The sequence below is a fragment of the Lissotriton vulgaris genome, chromosome 3_1 (assembly GCF_964263255.1).
Source record: "Lissotriton vulgaris chromosome 3_1, aLisVul1.2, whole genome shotgun sequence".
NCBI lineage: Eukaryota > Metazoa > Chordata > Amphibia > Caudata > Salamandridae > Lissotriton > Lissotriton vulgaris.
Genome location: NC_141689.1, coordinates 907964301 through 907984750, shown reverse-complemented (window position 1 = coordinate 907984750; position 20450 = coordinate 907964301). Strand labels below are relative to the sequence as shown.

At 49.9% G+C, this 20450-nt stretch overlaps 1 protein-coding gene across 4 annotated transcripts in view; it reads right to left on the bottom strand.

Moving 5' to 3' along the window:
- The window catches only part of ENTREP1 (endosomal transmembrane epsin interactor 1), a 185163-nt gene that overhangs the window by 97575 nt on the left and 67138 nt on the right, over positions 1-20450 (bottom strand). For all 4 annotated transcript variants that reach the window (XM_086961243.1, XM_086961244.1, XM_086961245.1 and 1 more), the window contains exon 4: positions 18105-18233. In XM_086961243.1, the coding sequence (XP_086817369.1) occupies positions 18105-18233 (129 nt within the window). The remainder of the gene's footprint in view (positions 1-18104; positions 18234-20450) is intronic.

The following is a 20450-nucleotide window of genomic DNA, read 5'->3' as shown; positions in this document are numbered from 1 at the left end:
TGGGAGACGTTTGTGGCAAATAAAGCCTTTTATAGCCTGCAGGGCCAGTGACATTGGACTTGACTAAGAACTAAAAACCCTGCTTTTATTGCCGTTTAGCCCAAGCTCAGTCATGTTCATATCCACAAATTTACAGGTGCCCAGAGTGTCACGTTCATACTTAGGTCTGCTTGTCTTCACACTGAAGGACCGGGCGCCCTGCTCTCCCCAAGATAGTGAGGCTCTTACTCATCATCAGCTGTTCCCAGAGCTGCACACTCATCCTCAGGACTCTGAATCTCATTTTCACTCTCTGATCCTATCCTCTGATGCTCCTTCTTAGACTCACATTCCTGGGACTCCTGTCCACACCTAGACCCCTGGGGCTCCTGCTCACACTGAGACCCCTGGGGCTCCTGCTCCCACTGAGACCCCTGGGGCTCCTGCTCACACTGAGACCCCTGGGGCTCCTGCTCACACTGAGACCCCTGGGGCTCCTGCTCACACTGAGACCCCTAGGGCTCCCGCTCACACTGAGACCACTGGGGCTCCTGCTCACACTGAGACCCGTGGGGCTCCTCTCACACTGAGACCCCTAGGGCTCCTGCTCACACTGAGACCCCTAGGGCTCCTGCTCACACTGAGACCCTTGGGGCTCCTGCTCACACTGAGATCCCGTGAGGCTCCTGCTCACACTGAGACCCCTGGGGCTCCTGCTCACACTGAGACCCCTGGGGCTCCTGCTCACACTGGGAACCCTAGGGCTCCTGCTCACACTGAGACCCCTGGGGCTCCTGCTCACACTGAGAACCCTAGGGCTCCTGCTCACTGTTAGAAATGGCATCCCTGGCTGGCCTGGGCTTGCGCCAAAGTCAGTCAGAGACCACCACTCCTAAGTCAGGGCAAGGGAGTTACACGCCAAGATAACCCCTGCTCACCCTCTAGGTAACGTGGCGGGAGCAGCAAGGCTAAACTTGGAGGCTATGTAGGTTAAGTGTTTGCACGCGCACCCAGCAACAACACCCAAGGCCCACCACAAAGGAAACTCCACACAAGGTTATGTATAAAAATAGCCTTTGTATATATACCAAAACACATAAGATAAAACACACACGTTACAATGTGCCAACAGGCACGGGCAGAATTTACAGGGGATATGTACAAGACAGGGCCACGTGGACCACTGTCAGGAATAGGCACTTTTAGAACTTAGCACTGGGTAGAATTAGCACTTAGAACATAGAATATAAATCACTGTAGCATAAAATAGAACATAAAGCACACAACCAGTAACTACTGGTAACCGGTAAGTACCGCCTATGCAACCCTAACCACCTTAGTAACAGGTCACGCAGGGAACCAGGACCTCACTAGCACCACCTGTACTAGCAAGAACAACCACCTAAGTATCACAATACTTGTAGGGGTATAGGCATATTATACATGATGCATCACAACACATTCAGAAGTGTAGGGAAGGAAAACACATGATGCATGACATACATTCAGCGGTGTAAGAACAATTGCGCATTATTCACATTAGCCACAGCCTATGGCAGTCCCTAGGCCAACTGGCCTCTCTAGGGCTAGGCCGTCCTGTGTCCCAATGTCAGGGGCCTAAACGTGGCAGCTGCCCACGAAGTGCTGGGCAGCTGTGGAGACAATGGTGTGGCCAACAGGGTGGAGCCTCGCAGGCTCTGGCCAGAACTCTCTGGGCTCATAGTAAGAATGCCCCCAGAGCCTCTCTGGGCTCTACACAACTGCGGCGTCGTTGCAGTCCCCCTCCTGGGGACTCTAGAACAAGGAAATGCCGCTTCGGGCCTCGCAGGCTCGTAAATACAATGGGCGCGCTGTGAGCCTCGGGGCTCTACAAACAACAGATGGGGGGGGCAAGGTGGGAGCGGCCCGCTGCCTTCCGGGGCCGCTCTACTAATCAGGAAAAATGCCCCCTGTATCCTCGGAGTCCCCTCCCTGGGGACTCGAAACATAGCAATGCCCACGAGCCTCGTGGGCTCTTCAGAAATGCCCCGGAGCTCTTGCACCAAATGCCCCACTGGTCGGGGTCCGGCTCGGGGGACTTGGGGACCAACCCTTGCCCTCCGAGGAACCCGCACTCACCAGGCTGCTGCGGGGGGAGGCACCTCGTCGGGACTGCTTCTCGGCGGCTCTTCACGAGAGCTCCCACTCCTCGGGGGTTCTCTCCACACTTCTCCCTCTCTCTCCGAGGCTCTCCCTCGCTTTTGGGAGCCCCGGGGGGGACCAGGCGCCGGCTCTCTCTTTCCACCGGAGTGCAGGGTGGGCTCCCGTCCGCTTCCGGTTTCAGGCGGCAACACTTCCGGGTCGCGCTGCAGCCAATAGCAGCGCGGCACTGGAGGAATGGAGGCGGGACTTCCGGGTCGCTGTAGGCAGCGCGGTGGCCCGGCAGGGACTCCTGGGCTGCGGTGGTGATTTCAACACAGGGTGGGCTCCCGTGTTAATTAAATATAAAGCGAGGTGGGCACTCGCTGTGGGGGCCAAAGAAATAGTAGCAATGTCCCTGGCGGGGTGGGCACCCACCAGGGGACCTTAAAATGCGGCAATAAAGTGGGGCGAACGCCGGGTGGGCACCGGCTTTGAATGAAAAGCGCTCCCAAGCGCTTAGGGGAAAAAGAAAGCGCTCCAGGCGCTAGGGGCTCAACCAAAGCGCTCCCAGGCGCTGGAAGCCAGCAAAAATCCTTCAGGAATGCAGCAAGGCAGGGGGGGGCAAGGCTGGGCCCAGAGCCAGCTCACTGGGCCTCCAGGCAGGGAGGCAATTCAAGTGGCGGTCCTCCTGCCAAGCAACAGCAGCAGCCCCCTCAGGCAGGATCCTGGAAGAGAACATCTTGTTAGGGGATACAGCCCCTTCTTATACTGGTCATTCCTTTGTCTTAGTTCAGGGTGAGGGGAAAAACCAGTCGCAGCTGGTTGGTGAGCACTCTTGATGTGCTCAGCCCCTCACTCTATTCACTGGCAGGGCTAGGGTCGTTAGACGCACCACAGGGGGCGGAGCCAGCATTGTGTGGGGAAAACCCAGCCCCATTCAGGACCCAGGTGCACTTCTCCCCTCACATCAGCATGCTAATCTCAACACTCACCACCTGGCAGACCTATCATTACTCATGGAACCTGGCATCCCAGCCAGCCCCAGCCAATCACACGCCAGCACCTTTTACACTAATATGCCAACTCCTTGAAGTGGCACTTCTACACAAGACACAATCATGCCACATACATCATTTCGCAGCATTCAATCACGTGAGTCCGCACATACCAGACTCGAGCCTGTACACCCCACGGATCAGGAACTACCAGGGACACATACATTCCCCTTGCATTCCTATGGGAGGACAGGCCAACCTGACTCCACGGACTCAGAGTGCGCACGCACTTTCCACTGGGACACAGTGAAAGTGCGCGGAACCCAAAAATCACCATCACCAGGTCACCATTAAAAAAAGCAAAAAGTTTAGGGGTGAACCTGCCAGAAGGGCCAAGTCCAACACAACCTCCTTCCAGCCAAAACGCAGGGGAGACCTATCACCACCGTGCTGGACTTCCCTGCTTGGGGCGATAGAACACGGACGCGGGCCCGCAACTGCAGGGACACCCGCCTGTTCTACGCCACTGTGAACCCCTGGGGTTCCTTCTAAAACTACTGTATGGACTAACTGGGCTACCCCACTGGTACTCTCCAGCTGTCCTCGGCCAGGACCAGGCCCCCTAGGCCACCCATGTGCCACTGGTTCCTGCCTACTCACAGAGTGGGGGGTAGTAACCCCTGGCACTTAGCAGCCATTCTCCACTCTTCCTGTCTGCAAGACAGGACTAGACTGCCACTGGTTCTCCAGCATAGGGTCTACAACCTCAGGCGGACCAGGAGTCTCAGAGAAGGCTCTCCTCCCCCTACCTCTTCTTCTAGGGTTCCTCCTCCTCCTGCGAGGGGTACACCTAGAACGCCATTCCAACCCAGGGTTTAACCCCCCAGGTTGCACCGGGGTCAGAGGTGGGCTCTCCCACCCTCTGCACCCCCTTCCAGAGGTCTGCACCCTCCCAACTGGAGGGGTTCCCCTGGAAGGTGAACCGGTCAGAACGCTGCTTACAGACGTCCTACCCTTCAGGTCAGGCAGATCCTGAACCTGGCCTTACAACCTCCGGTCTAAAACCTTTGGTGGAATAATTGCCTGGCACTCCAGGACTTCTGCAGATTCACACACCATCCCCCTGAGGCTAACAAATGACACATATGTTGTGTGACTGTCTGTCTGGTGCAGATCTCCTGTCCCCTGTCCACCTGACAGTGAATGAAGATCCCCCATACCAGAAATGGCGCCACCCGGGTCCCCCCAAGAAGATCTAGCCCAACTGGCTAGTCCCTGGTCCACTGGTGCATCCACTGGGAAACTCGTCCCTCAATCACTCCTCACGCTGGACTCCTGTACCCTACCTACCGGAGCGGTACTCGCAGACTGTAGAACCACAGGAGCTCTGGTTACAGATGCTCCAGGTCCTCTACTCACTAGGAGATCCTCCTCAAATGGACTAACAGGACAGCCTAGGTCCCCAACCTGGTGTTCCCTACAGAAACCATCCAAGTCCTGAGGCAGGGCTTTGTGCGTCTGGGGACCCTCGGTCTCCCTCTCACTCCTGCTCCACTGAGCCAGGCAGTGAGCCCCTACACCCTCCTCGCTATCCTGGGACCTAGCTGGGCTACACTGAGCCTCCTCCACCACGCTGGGCTGGAGGATACCTGAACCACTACTTTTGGAGTCACTCACTAATGACCCTAGAGAACCTCTAGCACTTTCCCAGCGCTCTACTTCCTCAGCAAGCTTCCAAGGGCAAAAGTATCCAAACTTCGACAGGTGCTGGCGCAACTCTGGACAACAAATACTGAACAACTGCTAATTGAGAAATATATTCACTACTCCGTCCCTCTCATTGCCCGGGTTAGCCACCAGCCAATCCTCCTTTGCATCAGAACAGTCATCCACAAAATGCCCCCACTTCTGGTGAGGTGGCTTCCTATGGTTCCTGAACTTCAACCTGTTCTCCTCCTCTTGGGAAACAGGTTCCATACTCAGGGAACTAGGAATGGGACTGCTAGCACTGGGCTCTATATAGCTGCCACCACTGGACTCAACCCGCCCTGGGGAGTCCAGAAAATTAAAACTGCGCGCAGGGGATAGTCTACACCAGAGGTCTTCAAACTTTTGGGTGCCGAGACCCCCCTGTCAATATTTTCAGTTGTAAGGACCCCCCTCCTGACAAACATTTCTAAACCTGTAGGCAGGGCTCCTGGAATTATGAGGCAGGTGAGGACCAAATTATACGACAGGCTTGACTAAATTGTGTGGGAAGAAAATTTAAATAATGTTATGTGATGGCGCGTTATTTTGGGATAGAATTACTTCGTTATTTTGACATTTTTTGCACTCTGTAAAACTGAGGAAAGTTTTCACCCCATCAGTACCAGTTTATAACCAAAATACAGCAATTAACATCAGAAAGATGTCTAGTCAACCTTTGTGATGGGCCTTCCACTCCGCAGGAATACGTGCTGCCACATAAGAAGCTCACCTGGCCCTGGCCGAGAGCAGCAGGGGTCCCTTAAAACCCTGGCGGTCTTGTGCAGAGTTAAGCAATTTACTCATGCCCCTTTCCTCTCATGCCTCCCTTCCATCCCTCTCTCCTCTCCTCTCCCAATCCCGGATCCCTCTCTCACTTTGCAGGCCATTTTCTTTCACCCCTTTTTACAACTTCTGAACTCTCCCCCTTCAACTTCTCATTTCACCCTTAATCACCTCTTGCCATTCTGTCTTTTCACTACCCTTATCTCTAACAGTTTCTCGCATTTATCTCAAGGTCCCTCTGGCCCGTCACTTCCCGTGCCCATCTCTACTTCTCATTCACCTCAAGTCTCTCCATTCAAATTGTTGTCTATTTGTATCTTACACCTCTCCAGTCCCCCCATTCGTCTTTCACATCTCTCCTTTGTTCTTTCACACCTTCTTGAACCAATGCCCCTCTTCCCTGTTACCTCAGCACCAGTGCTTAATTTGAGCAGGTGGTTTCCGGTGCTCCGCACTGGCACCTACTTGTGCACACTAGCACTATGACCGTCTGCCACATTGTGGCTCTGTGTAATTTAGAGATGAGCAGAACAGCTGTTTATTAATTCAATATACATTAAAAATGATAAACTCCTGACATCCATGCCATTCTTTTAGCTGTGAGGGCTTGAAATAGTCACACTTGCACAGTGTTATGGTTGGAAGTTGCATAGGTATTGCCATTGGCCGCACAGGCAAGGCAATGGGTGGGTGGTGTTTAAAGTTGCAGTGGCCTACTGGTGAGGTCCCTGGCACATGTTTTATTACAAATTAATCACTGCTCAGCACCCACCCCAGTACTCCCTCTCTTCCCCTATCGCTGCAGTCCCTCACCCATGTTGCATCAAATTACTTTTTAGGTCACAGATCATCTCTCAGCTATCTTCTCTCACAGTCTGACAGTAGCCCTCCTCTGTGCCCTCAACTTTCCATCACACTCACTTCTTGCGTGTCCGCACTTCCCTTCGGCACTTCACATTTCTCCTCATCCCTGACCTCTTCAATCAAATTCTCTCACTCCCTTGCTGTCCTTTCTCATCCTATCATCTCTCCTCACCGAGCACATGGGTTAGACCTGTATGCTCCTCTTGGCCTGTGCCACTCTGCTTATTGTTCCCTAATTCAGGAAGGCACAAATTGTCTGTCTTGCTGTTTTGGTGCAGGCTACACAGTTATGGAATGTGCACCCTCCTTTGCTTCGCTCCACCAAGAACCGTTATCCTTTAGGAAGATATAAACATCCGGCTCTATGCTCTGTAGGTCACCCCATTTGGCTGGTTCTCCTTACCCTTCTATATGTTTCTCATTTGCCTTCAGGCAGAAGATGGCTATTTGCCCCAGGACACCTTTTGGCAACAGTAGCACACTACAAATGTAAATAATATTAGTAATAGGCAGAAGGAGGGAAGCCACTAGACCCAAACTTCGCGGGGGCCTACACTCCCAGGCAGGGCTGGCCCTAGCACTGGTCACACACAGCACAAGTCTTTTTTGGTGCCCCATCCCCCGTTTCCTCCTTCTCCATACATTCCTTCACTACCACTCACCACTAATGTACCTCATCTCTCTCTAGAACCTTTCTGACAAACATTTTTTTTATAGTGCTACTCATAGTTTACTCACACTCAGTTATGTGATCTGCATAGTACATGGTCTTTGTAGCAGGCACATTAACCCTCTGCACTCTGTGGATAACAAGAGTGACCATGTGAGTGCGCGGTGAGCGATGCAACAGTGTGAGAGTAGGGAAAGAGGAGTGACTGCATAGTGAGTGAGGGGAACATATGAATTTGGGTGAGGATGTAAGTGCAGAGTGGGACGAATTAATGCATGGTTAGTGATGGGCTTGTTTGAGCGAGTTGCAAATTGAGCAGTGAGAATGAGGTGTCACATGAGTGCAGGATGAGTGCAGATGAGTAGTGTGACTGCAGGCTGAGGTACAGGGTGAACAACGCAAGTGGATTGTGATTGCAGAGTGATCACTGTGAGTGCAGGGTGAGAGGGTGAATGATATGAGTGCATGGTGATCAGTGTGAGTGCATTGTGATCGCTGTGAGTGCAGGGTGAGCGTGAAAGTGAAGTGCGAGAACGAGAAGTGAGTTCTCTGCATGCAGGGTGCATTCCCAGACACTTGAAGTAACTCAGAATATTACTGATGGCGGCGTAGGGTTTAAGATATAAGTTAAAATATTGCTATTATGACAGTAATCAGGGATAGAGGGTAGAGGAAATAAACATTATGCTGATCCTGCAACAAACTTCCAGTCCTATGGTTAGGGATGCCTGCTCATTATTTTGATGTCCCAGACGGTACAAAAATAAGCAGTCACCTAAAGCTGTATATTTCAGCACTCATCTGTGCGTACTTGGAACAATAAATATAATTAGAAAGCACTTTTAATTGTGTTCTAGAGCTGCCTCAATGATCCATGACTGATAATTAAAGGGAACAAGGACAGAAAAGTCACATTACGAATGAATGCATATGATTTTATTTACAATCCTATTTAGTGTCAATAGGAGGCCTTTGCAGGCTCTTTAACCATCAAATGGCTGGTATTTTTCTTCTGGCATCCTTACTTTCTATTTCTTTTCTTGTAATGCATTCTCACTCTACTGCAGTAATTGTAAAATTCAAATGTAAGGAATAGGCAGAGTTGGGGCCCAGGGGGTACTGGAACTAGAAAAACGAGCATTGGCATAGCCAATAGGTCTCGCCTTTGGGACCTTATACGTTTTTAGCCATGCAACAGTAGATGTTATTGCACCAAGGATATTGTGCTGCATAACTAAATACTTATAAGGTCCCAAAAGCGAGACCTATTGGCTATGTCAATGTTTGTTGATCCTCCATGCAGGAAATAAAGTAATGGTGGGGAACAGGTCTTTAATATTGAGACCAGGGTGGTCTCTTTTACTAAAGCATCAGAAGGATAACTCAAAGCAGTTTTAAATAATTATGCAATATTTTCTCACAAAATGTATAAATTAACACAATTAGTGTTTGTGTTTAGGATTCAAGGCCAAGTTATGCAGTCGGTGATAGGTTACAATTTGCTAATGTCGTGAACAATTTCTGTTTTGTACAAAGCTGTTTTGAAAGCCCACTAATATTCTTAACGCTGCAACATGTTTCCTAGCAACACGTATTTCATTTCGGGACACTGCTTTCTGATATTCTGAATGCCCACAGTAGATAAAGGGCTATTAGCTTAACATATGGCGAAAACTCATCCATTGTGGCATAAACCCTTAGTCTCTGCCTGATAATTATAATGTAAATATTATATATTAAGTGGTGTAATGTCTTGCATTCTAATCATGCATCTTCAAGAGGAAAAAACATCTTTAACTTGGTTGTGTTTTTTTTTGCCGATATGCAGTTCAGGTTTTCCATTAAGGAACTTTGGGAAGGTCGGGCTCTAAAGCAGCATTACAGAATGGCCACTAGTCAAAAGATAGCTCAGCGGGCAGTGCCTACACTTTTACAGCACACATGTAAATATATAAATGGTCTTTAACGACCTGTGAAAAACTCTGGCGTGCCAGGCTGTGCTGGAGATAAGACTGCAGACACAGCCCAGCGGAGCCCACAGCAGCTCGAGCTGAGACACACTACGGGGGAGGAGGGGGGCTGAATCCCTTGTTGTCAGATGGGCATAAGTGTGACCGGGAATGCGCGACCCCCATTAAATCACTCCACGGCCCTCCTGGGGGTCGCGCCCCACACTTTGAAGACCCCTGGTCTACACTCCAGAGCTACTTTGCCTCTGGTGGAGGCCCTCTCAGCCTCCTCTATCCTCTCCTGCGCTAAGACCCTCTCAGTCTGTAGCTGCTGCTTCTTAACACCCAGCTGTGCCATAGCCTGGGCATGCTCTAACCTGAGCTTTTCTAAAGCCAGCTGGTGCTCCCTTTCTCTCCTCCTATCTTCCAGCTCCTCTGGGGACAAGGAAAGGGATGAGGCGCTGCCTCCTACGCTGGAACCAGCAAGGGACTCCCTACCTATGGGGTCTTCACTCTCTACTGGCATCCAGGTACTGACATCTTCTTCCTCCTCTGAATCTTCAGGGCTCCCAACAGACCCACCACCCTCATGGTGTGAGGCCCAGGCCCTTTCCTCACTGCGCTCAAGATCCAATTGATCCTCTTGCCATCTGACCAGGCAGCGCCTGAGTTCGTACCAGCCTGCCTTATCAGCCCCTATGCCTCTCTCTTCACAGAACCTTCTCAGCTCCCACACACTGTATGTGGCAAGCTCATTGAAATCAAAAACAAGCTCCATCTTGGCAGGACGTTCCAGAGACAAGATTATACAGGGAACCTAGGGGCCTGAGCTTACACAGGAGTATACAATTCACAAAGGATTCAGCAAGCTCTCTATCCCAGAGAACTCGTACTCACTTGTCTAGTGCCACACACCATTCATCCACACACAATCCCCCCCTCGGACTGGTAAGGCAGTTTCTACCACCCCTGATTCCTCAACCTGACCACACGTGACACAGGTACCGACTCTGGGCGCAGGGCGGGGGACAAATGGACTGGACACAATTACACAATGATACCTTTAGGAGAAGAAATATGGAACTTAAAAAAAAAACAATAATCCCCGAAAATGTGGTCATCTAAAATGCAGAGTTTTGTAGTGCGGCCAGTTGCCACTGCGGTTCAACGCAAACACGAATCCGGATCCGCACCGCTTGCCACCAATGTTAGAAATGGCTTCCCTGGCTGGCCAGGGCTTGCGCCAAAGTCAGTCAGAGACCACCACTCCTAAGTGAGGGCAAGGGAGTTACACGCCAAGATAACCCCTGCTCACCCTCTAGGTAACGTGGCGCGAGCAGCAAGGCTAAACTTGGTGGCTATGTAGGTTAAGTGTTTGCACGCGCACCCAGCAACAACACCCAAGGCCCACCACAAAGGAAACTCCACACAAGGTTATATATAAAAATAGCCTTTGTATTATACCAAAACATATTAGATAAAACACACACTTTACAATGTGCCAACAGGCACAGGCAGAATTTACAGGGGATGTGTACAAGACAGGGCCACATGGACCACTGTCAGGAATAGGCACTTTTAGAACTTAGCACTGGGTAGAATTAGCACTTGGAACATAGAATATAAATCACTGTAGCATAAAAAAGAACATAAAGCACACAACCAGTAACTACTGATAACCGGTAAGTACCGCCTACGCAACCCTAACCACCTTAGGAACAGGTCACGCAGGGAACCAGGACCTCACTAGCACCACCTGTACTAGCAAGAACAACCACCTAAGTATCACAATACATGTAGGGGTATAGGCATATTACACATGATGCATCACAACACATTCAGAGGTGTAGGGAAGGAAAACACATGATGCATAACATACATTCAGCGGTGTAAGAACAATTGCGCATTAATCACATTAGCCACAACCTGTGGCAGTCCCTAGGCCAACTGGCCTCTCTAGGGCTAGGCCGCCCTGTGTCCCAATGTCAAGGGCCTAAACATGGCAGCTGCCCACGAAGTGCTGGGCAGCTGTGGAGACAATGGTGTGGCCAACAGGGTGGAGCCTCGCAGGCTCTGGCCAGAACTCTCGTGTCCCCAAGAGCCTCTTGGCTCTAAACAAACAAAAATGGCCCCCTGAGCCTCCCTGGGCTCTCAATACAACAAGGGGGTTGGGAGCTTCTCTGGGCTCGTAGCAAGAATGCCCCCAGAGCCTCTCTGGGCTCTACACAACTGCGGCGTCGAGGGGGTCCCCCTCCTGGGGACTCTAGAACAAGGAAATGCTGCTTCGGGCCTCGCAGGCTCATAAATACAATGGGCACGCTGTGAGCCTCGGTGCTCTACAAACAACAGATGGGGGGGGGCAAGGTGGGAGCGGCCCGCTGCCTTCCGGGGTCGCTCTACTAATCAGGAAAAATGCCCCCTGGATCGTCGAAGTCCCCTCCCTGGGGACTCGAAGTATTGCAATGCCCACGAGCCTCGTGGGCTCTTCAGAAATGCCCCGGAGCACTTGCACCAAATGCCCCACTGGTCGGGGTCCCGCTCGGTGGACTCTGGGACCAACCCTTACCCTCCGAGGACCCCGCACTCACCAGGCTGCTGCAGCAGGGGCACCTCGTCGGGACTGCTTCTCGGCGGCTCTTCACGAGAGCTCCCGCTCCTCGGGGGCTCTCTCCACACTTCTCCCTCTCTCTCCGGGGATCTACCTTGCTCTGGGGAGCCCTGGGGGGGGGGGGGGGGGGGGGGGGAGACCAGGCGCCAGCTCTCTCTTTCCACCGGAGCTCGGGGTGGGCTCCTGTCCGCTTCTGGTTTCAGGCGGCAACACTTCCGGGTCGCGCTGCAGCCAATAGCATCGCGGCACTGGAGGAATGGAGGCGGGACTTCCGGGTCGCCGTAGGCAGCGCGGCGGGCCGTCAGGGTCTCCTGGGCTGCGGCAGTGATTTCAACACAGGGTGGGCTCCCGTGTTAATTAAATATAAAGCGAGGTGGGCACTCGCTGTGGGGGCCAAAGAAATAGCGGCAATGTACCTGGTGGGGTGGGCACCCACCAGGGGACCTTAAAATGTGGCAATAATGCGGGGCAAACGCCGGGTGGGCACCGGCTTTGAATGAAAAGCTTGGGAGCGCTCCAAGCGCTAGGGGCTCAAACAAACGCTCCCATGCGCTAGAAGCCAGCAAAAGTCCTTCAGGAATGCAGGAAGGCAGGGGGGGGCAAGGCTGGGCCCAGAGCCAGCTCACTGGGCCTCCAGGAAGGGAGGCAATCCAAGTTGCGGTCCTCCTGCCCAGCAACAGCAGCAGCCCCCTCAGGCAGGATCCTGGGAGAGAACATCTTGTTAGGGGACACAGCCCCTTCTTATACTAGTCATTCCTTTGTCTTAGTTCAGGGTGAGGGGAAAAACCAGTCGCAGCTGGTTGGTGAGCACTCTTGATGTGCTCAGCCCCTCACTCTATTCACTGGCAGGGCTAGGGTCGTTAGGCGCACCACAGGGGCGGAGCCAGCATTGTGTGGAGAAAACCCAGCCCCATTCAGGACCCAGGTGCACTCCTCCCCTCACATCAGCATGGTAATCTCAACACTCACCACCGGGCAGACCCATCATGACTCATGGAGCCTGGCATCCCAGCCAGTCCCAGCCAATCACACGCCGGCACCTTTTACACTAATATGCCAACTCCTAGAAGTGGCACTTCTACACAAGACACAATCATGCCACATACATCATTTCGCAGCATTCAATCACACGAGTCCGCACATACCAGACTCGAGCGTGTACACCCCACGCATCAGGAACTACCAGGGACACATACATTCCCCTTGCATTCCTATGGGAGGGCAGGCCAACCTTACTCCACGGACTCAGAGTGCGCACGCACTTTCCACTGGGACACAGTGAAAGTGCGCAGAACCCAAAAATCACCATCACCAGGTCACCATTAAAAAAGCAAAAAGTTTAGGGGTGAACCTGCCAGAAGGGCCAAGTCCAACACTCACACTGAGACCCTTGGGGCTCCTGCTCACACTGAGATCCCGTGAGGCTCCCGCTCACACTGAGATCCCGTGAGGCTACCGCACACAATGATACCCCTGGGGCTCCTGTTCACACTGAGACAACTAGGGCTCCTGCTCACAATGAGCTCCTGTGAGGCTCCCGCTCACACCTAGACCCCTGGGGCTCCTGCTCACACTGAGACCCCTGGGGCTTCCGCTCACATTGAGACCCCTAGGGCTCCTGCTCACACTGAGACTCCTTGGGCTCCAGCTCACACTGAGACCCCTGGGGCTCCTGCTCACACTGAGCTCCCTTGAGGCTCCTGCTCACAACGACACCCATGGGGCTCCTGCTCACACCAAGACCCCTGGGGCTCCAGCACACACCGAGACCCCTGGGGCTCCAGATCACACCAAAACCCCTGGGGCTCCTGCTCACATTGAGACCCCTATGGCTCTCGCTCACACTGAGACCCCTGGGGCTCCTGCTCACACCGAGACCCCTGGGGCTCCTGCTCACATTAAGACCTGGGGCTCCCGCTCACACAAACCCCTGCGGCTCCAGCACACACCGAGACCCCTGGGGCTCCAGCTCACACGAGACCCCTGGGGCTCCTGCTCACATCGAGACCCCTGGGGCTCCAGCTCACACTGAGAACCCTGGGGCTCCTGCTCACACTGAGCTCCCGTGAGGTTCCCGCTCACACTGAGCTCCCGTAGGGCTCCCGCTCACACTGAGCTCCCGTGAGGCTCCCACACATAACAACACCCCTGGGGCTCCTGTTCACACTTAGACCCCTAGGGCTCCTGCTCACAATGAGACCCCTAGGGCTCCTGCTCACAATTAGACTCCTAGGGCTCCTGCTCGCATTGAGACCCGCTCACACCTAGACCGCTGGGGTTCCCGCTCACACTGAGCTTCCTTGAGGCTCCTGCTCACAACGACACCCATGGGACTCCTGCTCACACCGAGACCCCTAGGGCTCCTTCTCGCACTGAGACCCCTGGGGCTCCAGCTCACATTGAGACCCCTAGGGCTCCCGCTCACACTGAGACCCCTGGGGCTCCATCTCACACTGAGAACCCTGGGGCTCCTGCCCACACTGAGCTCCCGTGAGGCTCCCGCTCACACTGAGCTCCCGTGAGGCTCCCACTCACACTGAGCTCCCATGAGGCTCCCGCACACAACATCACCCCTGGGGCTCCTGTTCACACTTAGACCCCTAGGGCTCCTGCTCACACTGAGACCCCTAGGGCTCCTGCTCACAGTGAGATCTCCTGAGGCTCCTTTTCACGCACACGTCCCCCTACAACCCAGCTAACCCTCAGGTCTTCTTCTAGCCTATCCCCCAGTCTGGAAAGTAAACTCATAAACAGGGTCGAAAACTCAATCAGGGTCTTAGTTGGGTCTTATCTCATTAACCATTTGATTCACTCAATTACGTTGGAACTGCTTCATTAAAAAAAATATTTTGTTTTTTATTGAGGGTTCATAAAAACAAGATCGACATTGCAGAATACATTTGTAATAGATTTGGTACAGTACATGGCATATAAATATAAATAAATAATCGTCGTTCAAGTATCCACAGCATAATTATAAAGTGCGACTTAAGAGTTATAAAGTGCAAAGTGCTTAAAAGTGCATAGAAGCAGACTAGTGATTATGAAGATATACTTTACGTATCAAACGCACTCCAAAACTTTTCATATTTCTTGAGCGCACCTGATCTAAGCGCATATTTTCTTTCCCTGCACTGGATTCGTAATAGTTTAGCCTTCCAAGCCTGGAAGGTCGGTACTTGGTTGGTTTTCCAGGACTGCAGAACAAGCGATTTAGCTATTAGAGAGGCTATAAAAAGAAATTTGTCGTATTGGGTGTTGGTCGCTGAACAGCCTAGAACAGGGACTAAATCATCAAATATTATAGAAGCTTTAAGCTCAAGGGAAAGGTATTTTTCCATTTCCTTCCAGAGTGGCTTGATTTTGGGACATTCCCAGACAATGTGCTTCCAATTCCCTTTTTCCTCACAACGGAAACATTTGTCGGCAACAAGGGGGAAGACATTTTGGAGATAAGAGGGAGTTCTGTAAATCAGCCATTTATTGTAAAATTGCACGCGTTTAAAGTTTGCGCCGCGGAAGATTGTTGGAACTGCTTCTTGCCCAGTATCAGCCAGTAAATCTCACTCATCTCAGCCAAACCTTGATTGCGTGTTACATTTTGAAGAGTGTATTATATATTCTTGAAGTCCACAGTTATGAATCCTGTTATCCCATCCAGGCAGGAGTTTCCGCAGTATTTTTTTAAAAAGTTCATTCGGGAGGTGAACTCACGGTCTAAAATTTCACCTGAGTTGTTCAAATTGCTATATGATATTACAATGGGTTACATACATTTTTATGGCGAACGTTTGTTTAATATACTGTCAAATATACTTTTTTTGTAAAAGGTGAGCTCTGAAAGTTGTGTTTTGGACGCATACAGCACAAATTTCGACTAACAATCAAACCTACAATAATGTTATCATTCAGAAGACTTAATACCAGATCAAATTACATAAAGTGATCACAAAAACAATAGCCTCTAATTTCATATTCTCGTTGTCCAAATGAATAAACCACGGTCATAGGTGTTTCTGGAAAAGGTATTCTGATTGGACGTGGTTAATAATGAACTCTTTACTGCTGAGAACGTTTGTTTACAGCGCGTTCACATAATTTGAGGTATACTAACTGTGTGTATAAACTCTTGAACGATTAATGGCATACACAACCTATATCTTGCTAAGCCATGGGGACCTTAGATGGTTTGACTGGGAGGGTGGGGTGCATGTTTGTAACTCTACTGCAGGAGTTATTGTATGTCTTGAAATTGTGCTAAATGATTTCTTAATGTATATGAAGGTTAGGGATATTTTCGATGCCTCAGGTGCCACACATAAGTGAAACAATTTAAACTGTTGTAAACAAATGCCATTCATTAAAGTGTTGAAACATTAAGGACGTATGTAAGTACATTAATACCGCTTTAGCTTGTGATGTAACTGTTTAATAAATTATGACAAACTATCAATGGTTTGCAAACGTTATATAAAGCAGTCTTTTTTGTACGTTCATCTCTCAAAATATTAAGCTATTGGCACGAAGAAAGCATGGTATTGCTGACATGCACTAAAATAGACTTTAAAAATGTATTGGCGTGCTGAATAATACTGACGCTAGGGTTTCCCCTCAATGTAAAGAACATGACTGCTGAGTTGTCAGTTTATCAAGAGGCTCTTTTCGGAAGCTTGGAACAAAGAGCCAGTTTGTTCTACACAACAGACTCTATATGTAGACAAATCCCCCAGCTTCTTCAAACTTCAAGACAGTGCTCAAATGCAGCAGATTATTACAGAGGACTAGCGAGGAATTCAGCTACATCTCGTATCTAGTCTGCTATAAATAACGAAAATTAAGTTTTGCCGGATAAACGTAAAAACTGTCCTCTTGCCCGCTCCGTCTATCATTCTACATGTTTAACTGCATTTTACATGAACACATCTCTACATTTGAGCAATGCTTCAGCAGGTTAAAAGCCACTGTCTATCGGAGGAATGTGACAGGTGATGTGCAAAGCTTATCTCTCTTTAACCTCACTTGTAAAAGCAGGTTGTTCACTAACAGCGTCCCTTCTTCACATACAGTGACTGGGGGGGTCTGTCCATGTAGGATCTTCTCTAATGGTCCAAATTCTTACCCAGTTGTAGGAATTCTATAGTCATTTCACTGAGTACATGGCCAGCATGTCCTGCGGTTGTCCTGGTTAGTAGGGTGAAGTTTAACAGGTTTCTTTTAGGGTGGTTCAAGTGGGCCTCCTACACACAGAATGGGAGAAGACTTGAAAGATTTCCCTTATTGTGTGTTCCATTCATGTAAGACCATGCTCTGATACTATATTGTCAAATTAGTACACCTAAAACCTACACCCTCTCCATATATTTCCCTCACATTAGAACCTATCCCATCCGCTTACCTCTTCTACCATCCACAGAAGTTCATATCTCATCCAATACTATCCCATTGCCCATTTTCCTGAAATAACCACATTACAGTAAATAGGAACTCTTTTGCTTACCCCTGGTGAGATACATTTCATGCTGTCTCATCTTACCCCGGGCATCCTGCATTATCTGAAAGAACGTCCCTTGCTGCCGAGCCAGGCAACATCCTTGAGGCTTGGAAATTACAGGGCTGCATTGGTGTGCTCCACCAAGCCAGTGCTTAATTTGAGCCAGTTGTTTCTGGTGCTCGGCACCAGCACTTAATTGTCAACATCAAGGTTGTAACAGTGTGCCACATTGTGGCGCTGTCAGTTTAATTTAAAGATGAGCACAACAGTTGTTTATTAATTAAATATACATTAAAAATTATTATTGACTGCCGCCCAAGCCAGTCTCCTAGTTTTGGGGGCCTGCAGTAGGCTGAATTGTCACACTGGTAGGAGTGTGATGATTAGTAATTGTGTTGGTACTGTCATTGGCAGTGCTGGGAAAGACAATGTGGGGTGCAAACTGCAGTGGCCTCCTTACGAGAGCCCTGGCACTCATTTTTTACAAATTAAGTACTGCACCAAACATGGAGTTCTGCTTAGAGTGGGGGCAGTACCTGCTATTATTGACAAGTGCATCACAGCTATTCACTATACTACCTGTGCGTCTTAAAAATATATCAAGGTCTTAAAATGATTGCATTGTTTTACACCGACACTTCTACAGTGAAAACATTTTTCGTGAAGAGCTATAATATATTGGATAAATTATTCAGTCACAACTATGCCTATCTGTAAAAGCTTAAGTTCTTGTCTATGTTTTAGAAATATCAACTTACTAACCTTTTGCCTGAAGCATATAAAAAACTTTATGGGATCTTTCCTTTCAAAAAAGGCATCCATATCTGGAAGTCGACTTTCTTACTAATATAGAATACTGAGATGAATGCATTTCAACACTTTGTGTTACCTTTACCTTAAGCAGAAGATGTACAGCGCTGCATGACTGGACTGGGTATAGCCTCAAGGCATTCTCTTTCTCCGTGCATTTAGCGGTCTGGGTATCTTCACAACATATGCAACTTCTGCCTTCTGAAAAATCCGTCTTTAAAAGCAAGAGAATGAATTGTAATTACAATACAGTAGGAAAGAGACTTTTAGCTCAAATATGTGTTTTCATTAGCAAAATCCATCTGTACTAGCAAGTAACATTGGATCGATGCCATAAACTCCAATCTAAAATCACAAGTTGAAGTCAACATCCAATATCATTCAATATTTGTCATTTCTCTAGCTTCAGAGCCTTATCTTGTACAAGCCAAAGATTCATGGAGTACCACTTACCCTGACATGTTTAAAGAGTGTGTTTTGGGCATTTTCTGGCTGTGTATTTGGGTTTAGGAAAAAATCTAACAATGTTCTAGAATGACAACCAAAATATTGTCTGATTTCGGATCTCCGTTATAATGATGTGTCTAAAACCATAGGAGATGGGAACCATCACAGCAGTTCACTAACCTGATGATGGACTTGTGAGATCGACAGAGAATTCTTGTGAAATGTTGTTTGTTACCTATTACCCCTGTACAACCAAAACAGGCTTATAAATTGTCCCAGTATGTTCGTTCGCAAGTGGGAGACTCCAATGAAAACTACGTACTTCTCATGTTGTATCTGTATGAGAGGCTTGTACTACAGCCGACCATATGCCCCTCATTAAGACATTGTGAAATATCCAGGAACATGCTGTTGTATCGCTCATCACGCAAGTTATCTGTGGACGGGAAGCGGATCATCATGACGACATGTCGAGGAGGTGATCCGCGACCTCCCCCAAGTACGTCCTGGAGTTTGGTTAGTCTCCCATAGCGCGAGTGTGTTTAATAAAAGCAATATGCGTGTGCGTGCGGCGTCATACCCGGCACACGCGGTCCAGCAAAGTATAACCCTATGTGTGAGTCCACGTTATTGCGGTTTGGGGCAGCGATACCATAAGGCCCTAATAAGCGCTTCAGACACTGCTTGATCTAAGTCCCTCAACACCTGCATGACACAATATTTGGCGATGGGAGTGGTACGGAGACCACGTGTCACCGAGTGGCGGCCGGCTCAACTCTCCACGTGTGCGGTGCTCGTGCCGAGACGAAAGGTCACTCTTGTGTGAGGGCCCTGAGACGTGCAGTACAGACCACCGCACCGCTTGGAGGTACTGAGGGTGATTGCAGGGGGCATCAGGTCTAGAAAAGGGACAAGAGTCTGCCCCACTGGGATACGCAGTTAACCGTAACAAGCAGGTAGACCCTGCCAAAGTAGGGACACCACCATGTTGCAGCCCGACTACACTCAGCACTGGTCAGATTGGCAGAATAAAGAGATAAGATACCAGGTGCCAAAACATGGCTCACTTCCCAGAAATTGAGCCATTAGTGGTGGAAGGGGCCCCATCTGTGCAAGCCACAAGGTGGAGAGAATGGGCGGAGCGTGTAATTCTTTTCTTAGAGGCCACACAGGTTGAAGGTGACCAGAAGCTGGCCATGATATTAAATCTTGGTGTAAGGGAGGTATACAAGATAGCAAAATCAGTGGTGGAAGCAGCACCGAAAACACACCTCACGCTCATTGCGGCCCTAAATGGCTACTTTGAGCCCATGGCAAAACTAGATTTACAAAAGATTTATCTTCCAACAAGCGAGACAGCAGCCAGGGGAGTCGCTTGACATGTTCCATGCACGTGTGAAGGAACTAGCCGGAACCTGTGGGTTCAGAGATGAGGACGAGGAGATCAGGGGCCAGATTATCCAGGTGTGTGCCTTGTTGAGGGAACGGATCCTAGAAGAGTCAGGGAAGTCACTGGCAGACATACTCACCCTGGGCAGTACAAAGGAACTCTCAAAAGTAAGGGCTACACATATGGAGGCCACTCTCCAAACTCCCATCAAGGCCGAGCTGCTGAATGTGGTCACTCCTAAGACAGTGGTGGCCCCAAATCGAACCAGAGGCCTGAGAACACAATCATGCGGATACTGCGGAGGGCCGTCGCATAAGCCGTCAGAGTGCCCAGCGAGAGGAAAAAGGTGCACGGCATCTGGGAGGATGAACCACTTTATGAAAGTGTGCCAGTCTAGCAAAGGACGAGCAATGATGTCCCAGGTGAACATGATCCCAGAGTCTCAAGAGCAGAACAGTGACATGGACGCTGATGACCAAGAAGAACATACAGGACATTCTGTGTTCATCGTGGAGTCAGCTGCAAATACACAGGCTCGCCTACCACAATGCCAAATCCTTGTGTCAGGGCGCCCGGTAACTGCCATAGTGGACA